Raw genomic sequence first — 16,620 nt, forward strand, 5'->3', positions numbered from 1 at the left:
TACACACGATCTCTGGGTTGTTTGGGCTGAATACAGAGGGCAGGAAGCTGGGAGTGAAGGGTCCATGCTCTAAATGCATCCCACCGGAGGCCCAGCTCAACAGGGTTCCACTCCTGCCATCCCCAGCTCACCTCACCGTAGGGATACAATTCCATGATGATCCAGGTGGGCTCCTCTTCAATGATACCGATCAGCTTCACGATATGTGGATGGTCGAGATTCTTCATGATCACTGAAATTGGGGGCAAGAGGGATGGGCCAGAGTGGCCCTAAGGTCCAATACGGGGAAACAGGCTGGGCTGTCCCAACTGGGAGAAACGGGGAGGGAAACCCCTCCTCCTGAAGGAGGTCCCTGTGCTGTTCGCACTCTCCCCATCCCTGATTCCAGGCCCCTCTCCCATCTCGGACATCCAGGTCCGTGTCATCTCACGGGGTCTTTTCTCACTCACGGGGGCTGTGTCACTTCCCAGGGGACATGTACCTGCTTCACTCAGGAACTTCTCCTTGTTGTCCAGAGTGCAGTCCTTCTTACAGGTCTTTACGGCGACATTGATTTTCTCCCCTTTCTGCAATGAAAGTCTGTTCAGAGCCCCTTGGGCCAGCCCAGGACTCAAAAGAAAGTGTCCCCTCCCTGGCATCGCCATGGTCATCCCACAGGCTTGGCTGACAGCTGAGGGAAGACAGGCAACATCTGGGCCTCCTGGTCTCTGCCAGGCACCTTCCTCCTTTTCCTCCTTCTTCCCCCCACTCTCTTTCTCCACTCCTCTCTGACTCCTGACTTAACTGCCTTTTTTTTTTTAAGATTTATTTATTTATTTTAGAGAGAGAGAGAGAGTGTATGAGCAGGAGGGGCAGAGGGAGAGGGAGAGAGAATCTCAAGCAGACTCCATGCTGAGTGCGGAGCCCGACATGGGGCTCGATCCCACGACCTTCAGATCAGGACCTGAGCCGAAACCAAGAGTCGGACACTTAACCGACTGTGTCACCCAGGCGCCCCCTGACTTCATTGCTTCTTGATTAGGGTATGTCAGGACTAGAAAGGACCTTTGAGACTAAAGCCTCTGGCCGTCCAGATCAGGACACTGAGGCTCAGGGCCAGTGCTCTGCCCATTGTTCGTGGGTGTGTGTGGAGTGCATGTGCAAAGCCATCCGACACAGTGTTCCAGTCTCTTTCTCTCTTTTTATTGTTGGCTTTTGCATTTTTGCTGCCTCTTTTCCTTGGCTCTACCCTTTCTGCAGGGTCCCACCCCACTGGGGCCTCAAAACTAGCCCCTGCCTCAGATCCTGCTCTTCCTCTTCCCAGAGCTACATTTTCTCACACTTCCCCATGTTCTTGCCCATCAAGATTCAGCCAACTCTTCCCCAGGTCCTGCCTCCATTTTACTCCCTGGGCTTGCTATCCTTCTGGGAAATGACTCTTGCTTCCATCACTCCCTGGGTATTTCATAAATACTGCAAATGCCAAGTGGATGAAGAGCCACATATCATGGTGGCTACTCCAACCCCAGAATATATGAACTCCCCTTTCATTCTATGGAAAAGTGGGAGAGGAGTGTCCGTGAAGAGTCTGGAACTCACGTGATTTGTGTAGACACCTTCATAGACCTCCCCAAAAAAGCCTTCACCAAGAATCCGATTCAGGACCACATCTTCCCGTGTGACGCCATACTGCGGACCTGGGCAGGTGGAAAGAGCAGAGAGTCTCACTATCCACGGGTGCCCCTGGGAATCTGAGTATTTGTAGGACCCAATGCCAGGCTCTGCTCCCCTCCTGCCCAGGCATCACCAAACCCCTTAACAACATCTCAGGTAAGATGCAGGAGTTGGCCTGGAAAAGGGGTTCTAGAAGGTTCCATCATCTCAGACTTGGAGAAAAACCACCACCCTGTTCCCTCTGAAGGCCAGGTCTCATATCCACACTCTTAGGATCCCCACACACATCACAGGCACACACAAGGTCAATAGTGTGGGGACAAAAGAATGATCTCAGCTTTCAAATCAAAGGTATTTCACTTCGGTTTGTCCCTGTCTGAGGCACACATGGGAGAGGACGAAGGAAGGAAATAAAATCCCCTTGGGGTGTCACAGGTGTCCCCACAATGTTACTTCATCGGGCCCTGGCTGTGGCCATTGTGGTGGGGCCAGAGATCTACCTCTGGGCCTTCGCAGGGTCTCATCGGGAATCTCAGCATAGATGTCTGATTCTGGAATGACAGAAAGAGAACATCCTATGGGTAAGATGCTCTCAGCGGGCACCACCAGGAACCGGGCATGGGGCTCCCACATGCAGGCCAGCAAAACCAAGGCTGACATCCCAGGGAGGGGAGTGGTGGAGGGAAGGGGAGCCAGGCAAGAACTGGGGCTCCCGTCCCACGTTTTGGCGTGGCCACAGAGCCTAGGGCACCTTGACTTGAATCCCTGCTCACTACTGCCTGGTTGCATTATTTAGGGCAAGTTGGTCTCCCTCAATCTCAGTTTTTCTTTCTGTGAAATGAATGTTTCCAGGGAATATCTTAAAGATCAAATAAAAGAATACCTATGATGGATTTAACACTGCTGGGGACTGAATGTCTCTCCCCCAAATTCATATGTTGAGATCCCGACCCCCTAGTGTGAGGTATCTGGAGGCGAGGCCTTTGGGGGCTGGTGATTAGGCTTAGGGGAGGTCAGGAGTATGGCGCCCCCCGGCTGTGGTGTTTGTCATGGCGGCCTGAGCTCAGACAAACATGGTGCCCTGTATTAACCGGTGAATACGTGTTAGCTCTTAGGATTAATGACGCTTTAAGCTGTCACTGAGAAGTCATAGGGGAAGTGCGCTTTTCTGCAACTTTGAGGGAATCCGTGGCAATACACAAGAGCAGGCAGAAGAGAGGCTCTGGACACAGGTAGAGGACTGCAGATGGGCAGACTCACCTAGGCCGCCGCTGTCTGAGAGGTGGGGCTGCTGTGCCTCCAGGCTGCTGTAGGAGGAGAAGAAAGGGCAGGAGCCCGGGGAACTCAGAGCCCGACAACACGGCCCCGGCCCACCCTCTCCCGGCCGCCCCTCCTGGAGGTCAGCTGCCCCTGTCCCCCCGCCTGCTCGGCGGAGGAGCACCCTGTTCTGGTGACACCAGCCCGGGAACACGGCCCCCGCTGCCAGGGGGCAGGAAAGAGGGGACGCGCCATTCTCCATACGATGAGGCCAGACGGCATTAGGACACAGGGCTACCCTTGCAGGGACTGATGGGGTGAAATTTACTGGTGAGAAATTGCCACTTGCGAAATGCCGGGGTTCCCGTGTTCTCCCCTGGGGCCTGGAAACCAGAGACCCTATTTGTTCTGCCTCCTCCCAGGAAGACACAGGCTGAGTGCAGACCTTGTTCCCTGTCTTCCCGTTGTACTCACAGCATGGGGATCTGGGGCAGGCTGTTCCGCTTCTCACCATCTAGGGAGAGGGCAGAAAGGGGGAGCTGGAGCCAGGGACACAGGGTCCTGGATGGATGGCTGACCTCACTTCTCCTATGAACCGACACACGGGGGACCCCTTCCCACCATTCCGAATCCTCTGAAAGTCGGAGTGGAAGCTGGCCTGAATTAGAGTCCTCTTAGTAGAAGAAATTCTCGAGTTTCTTTCTGCCACCACCCACATGTTCCAACCCGGACCCCTGCTTCCTGATCCCATCCCCAAATAGACATATGTTCACAGGAGGGGCCAGTCATGTTCTAACACTAACTTTGCTCTTCCTGGGGCTACAAACACCTCCGCTCCAGAAGCCAGCCCCCAAACTGCCTTTGGCCAGGGCCTGCAGCTAAGGACCCAGGATGGGTCCACAAGGAGCATCCTTGTGATGCAAGGACTCGGCAAGCACCTCGTCCCACTTCCAGAGCCTCTTCATTCACATCTTGGTCAATGGTTTCGCTTCTCCTGCTCTGCCTCTGGGGGCTTGTGCCACATCTGCTCATTGGGCCAGTTTGCCTTTAAATGGAAACTCACCTTTTTTGGGATGAATGATGAGAGAGCCTTTGTGCTCCCCCTGCAGCCGGCAGTAACCGTCCACCAGGTCAGCCATGTTCTCGGCCTCTGCCAGAGAGGAGGTTTTGATGGACAAGGACTGCAGAGAAGAGACCAGCCAAGGATGAGACCCAAAAGCCTTGGCTAGAGTCTGCCCCACAGGACTGGAGAAGAAACTGCATACTCGGAAGGAGCAGACGACACCACCCATCTCCTGCCTGGAATCCATCAGCACCTGTCCCGGGCTCGGCTTGCATTCCCCACTGCCACCAGGGGGTGCACTCATCATCCCTCCCCACTGGTGACCCTAAACCCTAGGAAGGCCAGTTTCAGCTAGGACTTATTTTGGTCTCTGAGTGCATAGCACAATGCCTTGTACCTAGGAGGTGCTCCACAGGTAAGAGCAGAAACTAGGAGAAGAAGGAGTGGGTAGGCACAGACAGATGAAATGGGAGATAGACAATCAGTTTGCAGTCTGAGTTCTCTCTGATTCTTCCACCCACAAAAAGCCCAGGTCCTCGGAGGTCCTGTTACTGAGTCATCATTCACTTGTTCAAAGTTAGACCTCTCATATGTACCTTGATTTCTGGTCACTTCACCCACTCTAAAAACTTCCCCAACTTATTTCTTGACATTTTTAAACAGCTTTGCTTCCTGATACATTTCCCTTATAATTTTATTGTCAACCTGGTACCTTGTCTGAGAAATAGGTGCAGTTTTCTTAGCAAGATCCCAGAAGCCAGGCTGACCTACGCAAGGAATCTTGCCCTGCGGTTGCATGCCCTTGTTTCAGAGCTGCCAGGGGCCCAGAGATGCTCACCTGGGGGGCGCCTTCAATGCCCAACTGCAGTACTGCCTGGCCCTCCTCCAGGGGGAGGCACCTGATGGACTTGATCTGCTTGAATTCGGCCAGGAAGGTGGGCTGTAAGAAAGGAGGGACCCTTCAGACCATCCCACTCCTGGGGTCGGGCCATGAAGATTGGTCAGTCCAGGGGGAGGGGTTGTAAGGAAGCACTGAGAGCCTCCCCGTGGGATGAAGAGAGAATCAAAGACAATGAAGACTGAAAGGATCATCTGGTCTAAGCTCCTCACTTTGCAGAAGAGAAGATGGGTCTAGAGAGCCAGGACTGGCCCCAAGTCATATGCCACATTGGTGATAGAGCCAGGACTGGGACCCCCCCCCCAGGTCTTTTGACTTCCAGGGGAACGATTGTCCCATGTTGCCATTGCCAGAGCAACTGTTTTATCTAAGCCAGAAGAGCAGTGATGGTGCCCTTCTGTGTTCTCTTCCCCGCAAACCACCCCTGCCCCCCAGCCTCTGTGTAGGGGATAGCACAGGGAAGTAAAGAGCCATCTGCCCCATGCTCCAAACACTCTCTCTATGGCTATTCATATCAAGGGCCTCTCTGATCTCAGCAAGGGGAAGGAACAACTGAAAAGCACGACAAGGTGGGAGGCAGCAGAGAGGGGAAGACGCTTAGCCTGGGGCTGGGTGCAGCCTGCCCTTCTTTCTCTCTACCTTTGCATCTTGACTTGTCAGCTGGCGGATGCCCTTAGGGCCGATGACTAGGTCCACAGTAATGTTCCATCCTTGCTGGAATAAAAGGAAAGAGAGGACTGTTGCTTCAGTTCTGTCTCCCTCCTATTTCAGAAATTTGAAAAAAAGCTCACTAAGTTAGATACAGGCCACTGTCTCCTGAGCCCTCCAGCTCCTTCAATCTTCAAACCCTGCCAGACAGATTACTCTCCTCCCAACACCCTGCTACTCTGCCGACCTCCAGAATCTGTAGCCAAGATTTCAGTTCCCTTCCTCAGGCAAGTGGGTTACCATTGGCTGCATTTGACAGTATGTTGGTGAGGCCCAGCTGCCCAAGGATCTTGGCTTATGTGGGCTGCTACAAGCAAGCACACCCCTTCTTGGCCCCCCATGTTGGCCTCATGGGTCTGTTCCCCGAGAGGCCTGGAATTCAGGTCAGGGAGAGAGTAAAAAGGACGTGGCATTACAATGAGTTCACAGCGATAGGTCTCCTGGTCGATGTTGGCAAAGCCCGCGAGGGTGTTGAAGAACTTCATGACACACTCCTCCTCCTTGAGTGAGGCGTACTGCTGGAATGTCTGCTGGATCATCTTCCGGAACTGCTTGGGCTGGGGTGGGGGGGCATGGTCAGTGATGAGCGGGCCCTGCTCCTCCAAGCTCTGATTCCCTCCCTGATCTCACCAAAAACCTTTCTGCTGCTGGAGGATGGTCCCCAGGCCTTTGCCACGAGAGCAGCAGCGAGCTGTTACCTAAACCACATACCTACTGTCTCAAGGGAGGCTCACCATAGCCCTGGCAGGGAAGCATGGGAAGTAGCATCCCCAGGCCACAAAGCTAATTGGCCTCTGATGTGGAAATGAAGCCAGGTTTCCTAATTGCCAGCCACAGAAAGGGCTCACTAGATGCTTTTAGTGGTCCTATGCCCACAGATACCCTGGCTTTCCCGAGTACCCCCAGTCCAATGCCATTAGCTCCAGTCCTGGAGGCCAACACAAAGGGGGTCTCTCTGAGCCCCTTGCCCAGTGGTTTCCTCACCTTTAAGTTCTCCTGCATCTGCTTTGGGAAAAACAGGTCCAGCCCCACTTCCTTCCTGAAAGAAGAGGGGGGGAAGTGACATTTGACTCTCCCTCACCCCCAATCCAGGACTTCAGGCCAATCAGGAAGAGGCAAGATGGCTTGAGGACCGGGGGATGGGTCCTGCCTGGCTCTCTGGTCTGGAGATGAACAAGGTAGGGAGTGAATAGGAAAAGCAGGGCAGCAAGGAAGGAAGGCAGGAGAGGCGAGGGCCAGTGTCAAAACTTACTCCAGGAGCTCGAAGTTGGACTTTTTGTCAAGTGCATTGTGGGGCATGTCTTTGAAGAACCGCCTGGAGAGAGAGAGAAGTCATGGACAGGTTCATGGTTGGAGAACAAGGCCATTAGACTGGGGTCACCTAATGCCACACATTGGTCTAGAAGCTCCCTTTCCTCTTCCAAATGTAGTAACCAAAGGAAAGGAGAACATTACGAGAGTAAAAAAAAAATTATATATATACATATATATATATCCCTGTGCTTTGGGAGGCCCAGCTCTAGGACTGCCCAGTTTTGGGGCAGAGGAGGAAGATGGTGATTCTATCTGTGACCTCTAAAAACAAATGACCCAAGGCAGCCAATAATGATCGTTGGAAGGCCTAGCATTGAGTGGCTCGAGTATATGGCCCTCTAATGGCCCAATTCAGTGGTTCTCAACCAGGGGCAATTTTACACCTCCCTCTCCAGCCTGGAAACATTTGGCAATGTCTGGAAATCTTTGGTTGTCACATCTGGTTAGGAGGAGGGTGGTCCCACCAGCATCTAGTGTGTAGAGGCCAGGGATGCTGTTAAATCTTCTACAATTCACAGGATGACCCCCCAACCAAAGAATTATCCAGCCCCAAATGTCCCTATTGCTGAGATGGAGAAACCCTGAGAGCTTGATCCAAGGAGAGAGCTCAGGGATCTGGGAAGAATGTTCTTCCTTGACCCACTTCTCTCTATTGGGTGTCTGACAGAATGGGATAGCAGATCCCGGAGGAGCAGGCCAGCTGATTAAAGCAGGCCCAAACTCTGGAAACCAAACAACAGGTCAGTAGGGATGATATTCACTTGTAGGACATGAGGAGCCTATCCAGAGTTCTCCCCTGGATGGACGGTCATTCTCCTCCTACTTCTACCTGAAAATGTTTACGGTTAAGATCCCAAATTTCCACACGGCCCATCACGGCAGCTTTAGAAAGTTTTCTGAGCCAGTGTTACCCATTTGCCCCCCAGGTTCACAGAAAACCTCAGAGCATGCCTGTGGAGTGTTGGTTATAGACAACATGACCTCCAGCCATTCCCGCTGGCTCGAGGGAGCTGCAAAATGTACTCCTAGGTAACTAAACAAATTGGCTTGCTGTACGCACTTACTTAATTCTAACAGAATAAATGTTGGCAAATGCCCATCAGAGAAGAGGGTTTTAGATCTTTCAGGGTTATCCATTCATTCAAGTACATACTGCACTCTCAGTCTGTGCCAGGCAATGAGATGCCAATGCCAACTTCTAGGATTTGATAGGATTTCACAATCTAGTGCACAGAGCCAATCAGGGCCTGGTAGAGCGAAGCATGAGTACAGCAGATCTATATAGGGTAGGGGAGGTGGGGTGGGCATGAGGAAGGGGAGCCTTCAAGATGCTAAGACCCTGGAGCCGGCTCAGTGGGAAGAATCTATGGCCACCATACTGCTTGTGATGGACACTTCACAGGCATGCTCTGAGTGTAGAGGGGGTCTGACTGGCTCTGTGAAGACCAGGTTTGCCATTCTGACCAGCTAACACTAGGTGGAAAGCAGGGCATGGGCAGGCATAGGCCCATGACTGATGCCTAGGTAAAAACAGCAGAAGGTAAAGAAGCATTTATGCAAAATCCAGTTGGCTGTGTTTTTCTTCTAAAAAGCAACAGAAATATTAACTCATTACCAACATTTATAAATTAACTATGAGATAAAATGCCTTCTGAAGCAAGCTGAATGCTCTTTCTCCAATCTTTACTTATTACCAGTTCCTACTCAACTACTCTTGGGGTACACATTCACTCTGAGTATTTAGGTCAGACTGTTCTGGGACTCTGCTGGGAGTGGGCAGTGGTCCTGGGTGTCTCAGGTGAAGGGGGGCTACTTGGTTCCTCACACTGGGAAGGTAGCATGTGGCCCATGAATTTCACATTTTAACTTAGAGGGGTCATATAGATAAAATATTTGGCATTTACAGAGCACTTCTAAGAAATCAATAAAAAATTAATTAGGTATGATTCCAACTCTATGACGTTCTGAAAAAGGCAAATTATGGCGATAGTAAAAATGTGAGTGGTTGCCAGGAGTTGGGAGAGGGAGGGATGAATAGGTGGGGCCCAGAGGATTTTAGAGCAGTGAAGCTATTCCACATGACACTGTAATGGTTGGGGGTGGGGGGGGGATAAAGGACAACATACCCTTACCAAAATCCACAGAATGCACAAGATCAAGAATGAACCCCAATGTAAACTATGGACTTTGGGTAATAATCATGTGTCGATGTAGGTTCATCGATTACAAATGTCCCACGCTGGTAGGGGATGCTGATAGTGGGGAGACCATGTGTGTGTGTGGGCACGCAAGTTCTACACCTTCCTCTCAACTTTGCTTCGAATTTAAAACTGTTCTTAAAAAAAGGTCTATTAAAAATAAATAATAAATAAGGGTGAAGAGAAAAAAGTCATACAAACAATAAATAATTACTATTCTGTCCCTATCGTTGTAAGTACTTTAAATACATTAACTCATTAATTCCTTATAACAATCCTATAGGGTTACTACTATTATCATCATTCCCATTTTACAGATGAAAGAACGGATGGATATGACCGATGGTGAAACTGAATGGTCTGCTCTGGTCAAGAGAGTCCTAGGCACAGCTTTAACCACTCACCCTCCTCTGCCCCGAATGCTTCCACAGCCTAGAATAAAGCCTATTTCTTAGTCTGTCACTCAAAGTCTTCCATAATCAGGTCTGACTGACCTCCTCTGCTCATCTCCCACTACCTTCTAGGCTGTTCTCTTCTTTCTACCGAACGCTGGACTGAGAATGTACTCTCTCCCACCCCCAATTCCCCCCATTTTCTCTGGATGGGATGTATCCTCCTTCCTCGAAAGTTCAGATCCCCTCTTCCTGATCCCTGAGGCAGGATTAAGGGCTTCCGTATGTGTGTATGTTTGGCACCTGTTTCATTCTGCCTTATATTAACACCTGTCACCTCCCAGACCAGACCCGGAAGTTTGAGGGCATCTCTGCATGACTTACTAATTCTATACAGATTTCTCGGTGCCTACTGCAGCTGAGGACATAGCAATGAACGACACAGCTGGAAACCCGACCTTCAAACATCTCCCAGGACCTTGCCTAGTGCTCAAAGACACATTTACTGGATCACTCGAATGGCAGATAGATGGAAGAAGTAGGCAGCCTGGAGGGAAAAGCAGCGGCAGCCAAAGGAAGCGAGGGACACTGGCCCGAGATGGGGCTGTCCCTTCTATTCTAAGGACCAGATGGCGAGCACCTTACCCTCTGTCAGCCACCATTTGTCACCGCCCCCCATGTACCCACTCTTGTTTCCCACCCTGGAGGCAGACGGAGCTGGCCCAGAACTCCAGTCCCTAGGGTCCTTGAGGCCACATACCTGAGCTCCAGACAGCCTAGCTGCAGGGCCATGCCCTCGCTGACCTTGCTGGCGTAGCGTTGCATATAGTCATTCCGGAGCTGGTGAGGAGAAAGGCCAAGGTGGAGAGTCACACCCTCCTTCCCTGTTTCTCTGAACAGAGGCCCCAGGAGATGGCGGGTGCTTTGAATACAATCCTGCAGCCCCAAGCCGTCTCTCTCTCTCACACACCCCACCAGGCACAAATGTGTAGTCTCTGCCTCCCTCCAGAACCGTCTAGACTCATGCCTCCATAGGCCAAGGCCCTCAGATTTTTGGAAGCGCTTCCAACCACCCAGGATTATGAAGCTGGAGTTCAGATTCTCCTCTCCACTCTTCACTTTAGAGATAAAGAAACTGGAATTTGAGCACGAGCCCATCATTTATTCAAAGTCTTGTTGGTAAGTAGTGACAGATGTCACCCACTTTACATTCAGAGTCTGGCTTCGTGTCCAGCAAACCAGGAGGGAGATACAGTTGGGAGCAGGGACCAGACGGACAACAGGGGCAGCAGGCTCATGCGTCCTCAGCACCCACTGTGCCCCGTCCTGTGCCAGGCATGCTACCTGCCTTCTTATAGCCGGTGGTGTGTTACAGCAGCTCATGAAAGCCAGGTATTAAAGCTTCTGAAGTTTTGCAAGCTGTATGATTTCATACTGGTAGCTTGAAAAATGCCATGGTGGGGAAATATTTACACCATGGAAATTGGCACGTGCTATACATCAGAGATGCTTTTCTTCAGAGTGCCGGTTCACGAGCCCCTGCTAATGATACCATTTGGTCCTCACCACAACCCTAGAAAGTAAATATGATTATTATCACCTCCATCTTCTAGGAGAGGAGACAGCTTCAGGCAGGTAAGTTAAGCCCTTAGAAGATCCTGGGTTAGGAGGTGGCAGAGCTGGGCTAGAAGCCAGGTATGTGAGAGTCCGTGTGCTAAGACTACCACTTCTCTTTGGACCTGCTCTGTCTGCTCACCACCAGGTCTCCTGAGCAGTAAATAGCCACCAGCAAAGTCCAAAAGAGCTGTGCATATGGGGCGGGGTGAGCCAGAACTCAATGAGCCATGAGAGAACCAGGGTTGGAACCGTTGACCAGGGACCAAGGCATGTATATCCCCAAGATAAGTTTCCTAGACTGGGATCTCCAAAATCTGAGCTTTGTCATTCTATTTCCCCAGGTGAGGATGAGTAATAGGACCTTGGGGACAGGAAGATAAAATACTTCTACCTGTTGGTAAAAATAAAGTAGCGTTGTCCTGTCTTCTTTTAGGCTTTCCATGAAGTCCTCTGGCAAGTAGCGGATTTGAAGGTCATACCTGGGACAGGAAGTTCAGACTCTCTGGTTGACACAGGGAAGCTGGTCATGTAAGGGTCTGCCCATGAGGCCGATGGCCACCCATTCAGGACTTGCTTCTTCTTTCCCTCCTCTGTGGTCAGGTGGAGGACCGTGGAGGACCATGGAGGCCAGCAGGTGGTAGTCAACGCTAGTCCTGACTCTCCAACTCTTCCCCCTCTTGGCAATTGTTTTCCTTAGGTTTGCAGATCAGCACTTGACCTGGTTCTCTATCCTCCCTACCCTACTGTTCCTCTTTCTCCATAGTACCAGGAGCAACCTGCCTGGGGATGTTCCTGATATCTGCCCTGGGGAGGGGGATGTGCTATGAGCCCATGTTAGGCTTTGGCCAATACATGCATTGGATGCTGCAAGAGGACTAGGCTTAAAATGCCACCCAGATTTTCTAGGAGATTCTCAGAGGTTGGGAAGTGCTCTGAGGAAGGACTTCCCACGGCCTCCCCACTCCATACTCATCTCCCCCCACTTGAGAGCCCAGGGCCCTTCTCCTACCTCCACTCGGCTTCCACGTGCAGACACTCATACTTGTCCTGCACCTCCCCCACCGTCATCTGTGGGTGCAGCCAGTGGATCTCATCCGACTTCATGTGCTTCAGCCTTAGCCCATAGCACTCAGCCAGCTGGATGTTGGGCCCAATCCGTCCGCTCATCAGGATGGAGGCAATGACATCCTGGGGAGGAGAATAGAGAGACAGGATTCAGGGATGCCCCCTTCTAGGTTCCCACAGTCCTCATGCAGCCCCCAGAAGTATGATTCTCTAGCGTGGGGTTCCGTCTTAACTTCTCATTTATCTCTGGTACTCTAGCACTTAGTGCAAGGCTTAGTGCACAGTGGGCTCTATCTGATGAATGAATGATTTGGTAAAATGAGACAGAGAAATGGAGAGGAGAGAGTAGGAGCAAAGGAGAAAATGCAGCAGAGGCCAAGAGCACAGAATCTGTGCTTCTGCAGCCCACTCCAACCAAACCGATGAATAATTACTGAGCATCCGCCATGTAAAATCACCTTCTGAATGGCTTCCAATTTAGCCAGCATAACCGAGGGTCTGTGGTAGGCACTCCAGGGCCCTTGCATACATTATTATTTCATGGAATCCATACAACACAGGGAAGTAGGTGTTACATCCCCATTTGGCTGATGACCAACTGCTGTGGGTTACACAGCACATGGAATTAAGCTGGGGTTTTGAAACTGGGGCCAGTGGACTCTGAGGATTTCTACTAGGCCAAGCTGCTTCATGGGGTGCTGGGGCTGGACAAGGCAAAAGGATGAGACTCACATTAATGGATTAAGTGGCCCAGTTTCCACATAAGAAGCATAGGAACCCTCCTACTCCTGCTTTCTTGTTGATGAGAAGCCAGCCTGCCCATAGACTGATGCCATCATTTCCTGGCCTCAAGCCAGAGCTGGATCAAGAAGAGGCCCACTGGGCAGCTGCCTGGAAACCCATCTATAAGGTCTTGCCTCATTCTGAAATCACATTAGTTTCAGTTTAATTTAGGTTTCTCATATGGTTGCACATGTAATTGGTGAATTGAGCCCACTCCCAGCAGAGTAGAAAGTACCATCAAAGGCAGATTTTTAAAACTCTCCTTATTTTCACTAATAAAATATTAAACTCATATTTAAATAGCACTGTTTTAAAGGAATGCCAAATTATTGGTCTGCCTGGGCACCCACATACATTGGTCCCGCTCTGCTTCCTACCAGCCCTCTTCAATTCTATGCAGTGGTAAAGCTAAAAGACCCTAAGCCTAAAAGATCCTTTCCCCATTAGGGAAGCAAATGCCATCACAGCCATCAACTCTTGCTCTGTGGGATAGATAGGGAAACCGAGGCACAGAAAGCACACGTTAACAGTTGTAACAAATCAGTGCAGGAATCAGAACTGTGGTCTTAGGATGGGGAAGAAGGCTGTGATCAATGGGACCTGCAGCAAGAGGGACACAGACAAAGGGAGAGCTCACGGCTGTGAAGTTGACCATTTTGTCATTATTTCCACCCATTTCTCCTGCCACTGAACCTCTGTACTGCTCTGTCCACTCATGATTATATTATCCAGAGCTCCATGCTACTCCCGAGTCCCACCTGGAGTCCCAGCCTCTGGTGTTTTTAAATGTAGAGCCTTCCCTGCCCCAAATGAAACTTATTGGCCTATGTCTAATTTCTCCAGGACTGGGACCCCTGTAACTATTGGAAATTTCAAACATATATGAAGTACACTGAAGTCAAAAGAAGTATAATAAACCCCGATGTACACACCACCCAGCTTCAAAAATTACCAACATTCAACCATTCTTGCTTCATCCATTCTGCCACTGACCTCCCCCAACCACCACTCAACTATTACCACTTTTTACAGTTCCTTTAAGGTAAAATTTACAGACATTAAAATGCACACGTCAGTTATACAGTTTGCGTGTAATCCACACGCCAATAATTAAGATACAGAACTTTTCGGGGCACCTGGGTGGCTCGGATGGTTAAACACCTGCCTTTGGCTCAGGTCATAATCCCGGGGTCCTGGGATCAAGCCCCACATCGGTCTCCTGACTCAGCAGGGAGTCTCCTTCTCCCTCTCCCTCTGCCTCTCCCCCTGCTCATGCTCTTTCTCTGTATCTCTGTGTCTCAGATGAATAAATCTTCAAAAAAAAAAAAAAAGAGGTGCACCTGGGTGGGTCAGTCTGTTAAGTGTCTGCCTTCGGCTCAGGTCATGATCCCAGAGTCCTGGGATCGAGCCCTGCATCGGGTTCCCTGCTCGAGGGGAGCCTGCTTCTCCCTCTCCTCCCCATTCATGCTCTCTCTCACTATCTCTCTCTCAAATAAATAAATATATAAATAATCTTAAAAAAAATACAGAACTTTTCAAGACACCCCAGAAAGTTCCCTCATATCCCTTCTCGGTCAACTCTCAGGCCCATGCCCACCCCAACTCCAGGCAACCAATTTTTCCTCCCATTTTTGCTTAGTTTCACCTGTTCTAGAACTTCATATGATGGAAACATTTAGTATATATAATTCATTCCCCTGTTTCTGGATACCTGGGATATTTCTTATTTTTTGCTACTGTGAATAAAAGTACTGTGAACATTATTCTACAGGTCTTTTTTGTGTACATATGTTGTCATTTCCTTTGGACAAATACCTAGTAATGGAAATTACTGTGTCAAAGGTAAATGTATATGTTTAACTTTCTAAGAAGCTGCTGAGATCATTCCATTTTGTACTTCCACTGTGATATATGAGATGTCCATTACACTATGTCCTCACCAACATTTGGTGTTAGAAGTCTTTAATATTAGTCATTTTGATGGTTATGTATAGTATCTCACTGTGCTTTTAATTTGCATCTCCCTGATGACTAATGGTATTGAGCATGTTTTCATCTGGCCATTCATGTATCTTCCTTTGTGAAGTATTTGTTCCAATCCTTTGCCCATTTTTCTGTGTTGACTTTTTATTATTGAGTTGTAGATGATCCTTATAGATTCTAGATAAAAGTACTTTTTATGGTTTTTATAAATACTTTCTCCAGGTCTTTACTGTGCCTATTATTAATTTCCCTGACAGTTTCTTTTGGTAAAGTCTTACTTATCAAATTTTTCTTTTATGTCAGTGTTTTCTGCGTACTAAGAAATCTTTGCCTGCCTCCAAATCATGAAGATATTCTCCTATTCTCTTTGATAAACTTTGTAGTTTTCACTTTTCCTTTTAGGTCTGTGATCCATCTTGAATTGATTTTTGTGTGTGGTGTGAGGTAGGGGTCAAAAAAAATTTTTTTTTTCTCTTAAAGATCTATGGTTGTTCAGCAGTGGTTGTTGACTTTCATTTTTCAATTGAATTGTCTTACTGCCTTTGTCAAAATCAATTGGCCATATAAGTTTAGGTTTATTTCTGGACTCTCACTCCTGATCTATTGATCTTTATTTTTACTCTGCTGGTACCACACTGTCTGCATTACTGGAGCTTTACAGGAGATCTTAAAGTCAAATAGCATCAACCTTTTACCATCTCCTCTCCAAGATTATTGTGCTATTCTGGGTCTCTGCATTTCCATATACATTTTTGAATCAGCTTGTCACTTTCTATTTAAAATGCCTGCTGAATCATGATTGAGATTGTGATAAATCTATAGTTTAGTGGGGGAGAATTGACATCTTAACATCGTGGAGTCTTCCAATCTGCAGACACGTTATCTCTCCACTTAATTTTACTCTTCTTTAATTTTTCTCAGCAGTTTTGCACTTTTCGGTGTATAGTTTTGCAGGTCTTTTGTTAAATTTCTTCCTAACTAGTTTATGTTTATGTTTATAGTTAGTTTTTATGCTTCTGAAAATTAAAAAAAAATTAAAGTTAATTTTCTATTTCAGGGTTCACTCCTTTGGTGGCTCCCTTTTCTCCGGTATTTTCCTCAATCTTCCGGCTGAGCTCAGTCAGCCCTAAATTCTATCCTCTGATCCCTCAAGCCAGTAAGCCCCTCAGTAAGGCTGCAGCTCTATGCCCCTCCCACCCCTCCCAGATTGGGGTTGGCATTGGCTGCAAAGCCAGGAACAGAGCAAAGGAGGAGGTGGGGCCAGGGCACTCCCTCAGGCAAAAAGCCAGAAATTTGCAAATCTCATTCCTTGCAGTTCTGCTCTCCAGCAGATTTCCCTCAAGTCTCTGCTAGTTCTGGTCACTCTCCAGGGTTTTAAAGATCATTTCCTTGTTATTTTGTCCAGATTTTATCATTGTCATCTGCCGGAAGATCAGTCCAGCCAAGTGATTCCACCATATTTGAAATCTCCATACAAAATAGTGAATAAATGAATAACATAAAATAAATGAATAAAAAAAATAAATGAATAAATCTGTATCTTCTGCAAATGGAAGAGGGTTAGGAGGCAGAAGGCTCCCTTTAGAGGTCCATTGGAGATTCTGGTGCTTTCATAAAAACAAAAAAAGCTTTGAAACACAAAACAAAATCCTGATGTCCTCTTATACCTTTTTGTCTCTTACTTTTTCC

At 48.8% G+C, this 16,620-nt stretch overlaps 1 protein-coding gene across 4 annotated transcripts in view; it reads right to left on the reverse strand.

The window, feature by feature from the left end:
- The window catches only part of PTK2B (protein tyrosine kinase 2 beta), a 135,359-nt gene that overhangs the window by 19,154 nt on the left and 99,585 nt on the right, over window positions 1-16,620 (reverse strand). For 3 of the 4 annotated variants that reach the window (XM_064585352.1, XM_045880054.3, XM_045880053.3), the window contains 15 exons: window positions 12,110-12,288; window positions 11,492-11,579; window positions 10,244-10,323; window positions 6,832-6,894; window positions 6,564-6,618; window positions 5,996-6,136; window positions 5,511-5,585; window positions 4,812-4,913; window positions 3,974-4,091; window positions 3,385-3,424; window positions 2,914-2,960; window positions 2,154-2,204; window positions 1,579-1,676; window positions 482-566; window positions 132-232 (listed from right to left, as the gene is read on the reverse strand). In XM_064585352.1, coding sequence (XP_064441422.1) covers window positions 132-232; window positions 482-566; window positions 1,579-1,676; window positions 2,154-2,204; window positions 2,914-2,960; window positions 3,385-3,424; window positions 3,974-4,091; window positions 4,812-4,913; window positions 5,511-5,585; window positions 5,996-6,136; window positions 6,564-6,618; window positions 6,832-6,894; window positions 10,244-10,323; window positions 11,492-11,579; window positions 12,110-12,288 — 1,323 coding nt within the window. The remainder of the gene's footprint in view (window positions 1-131; window positions 233-481; window positions 567-1,578; window positions 1,677-2,153; window positions 2,205-2,913; window positions 2,961-3,384; window positions 3,425-3,973; window positions 4,092-4,811; window positions 4,914-5,510; window positions 5,586-5,995; window positions 6,137-6,563; window positions 6,619-6,831; window positions 6,895-10,243; window positions 10,324-11,491; window positions 11,580-12,109; window positions 12,289-16,620) is intronic. The other variant, XM_064585353.1, reaches the window with a different exon arrangement.

This window comes from Mirounga angustirostris, unplaced genomic scaffold (assembly GCF_029215605.1).
Source record: "Mirounga angustirostris isolate CCGP_5_RB_7025 unplaced genomic scaffold, mMirAng1.0.hap1 SCAF_2, whole genome shotgun sequence".
Taxonomy (NCBI): domain Eukaryota; kingdom Metazoa; phylum Chordata; class Mammalia; order Carnivora; family Phocidae; genus Mirounga; species Mirounga angustirostris.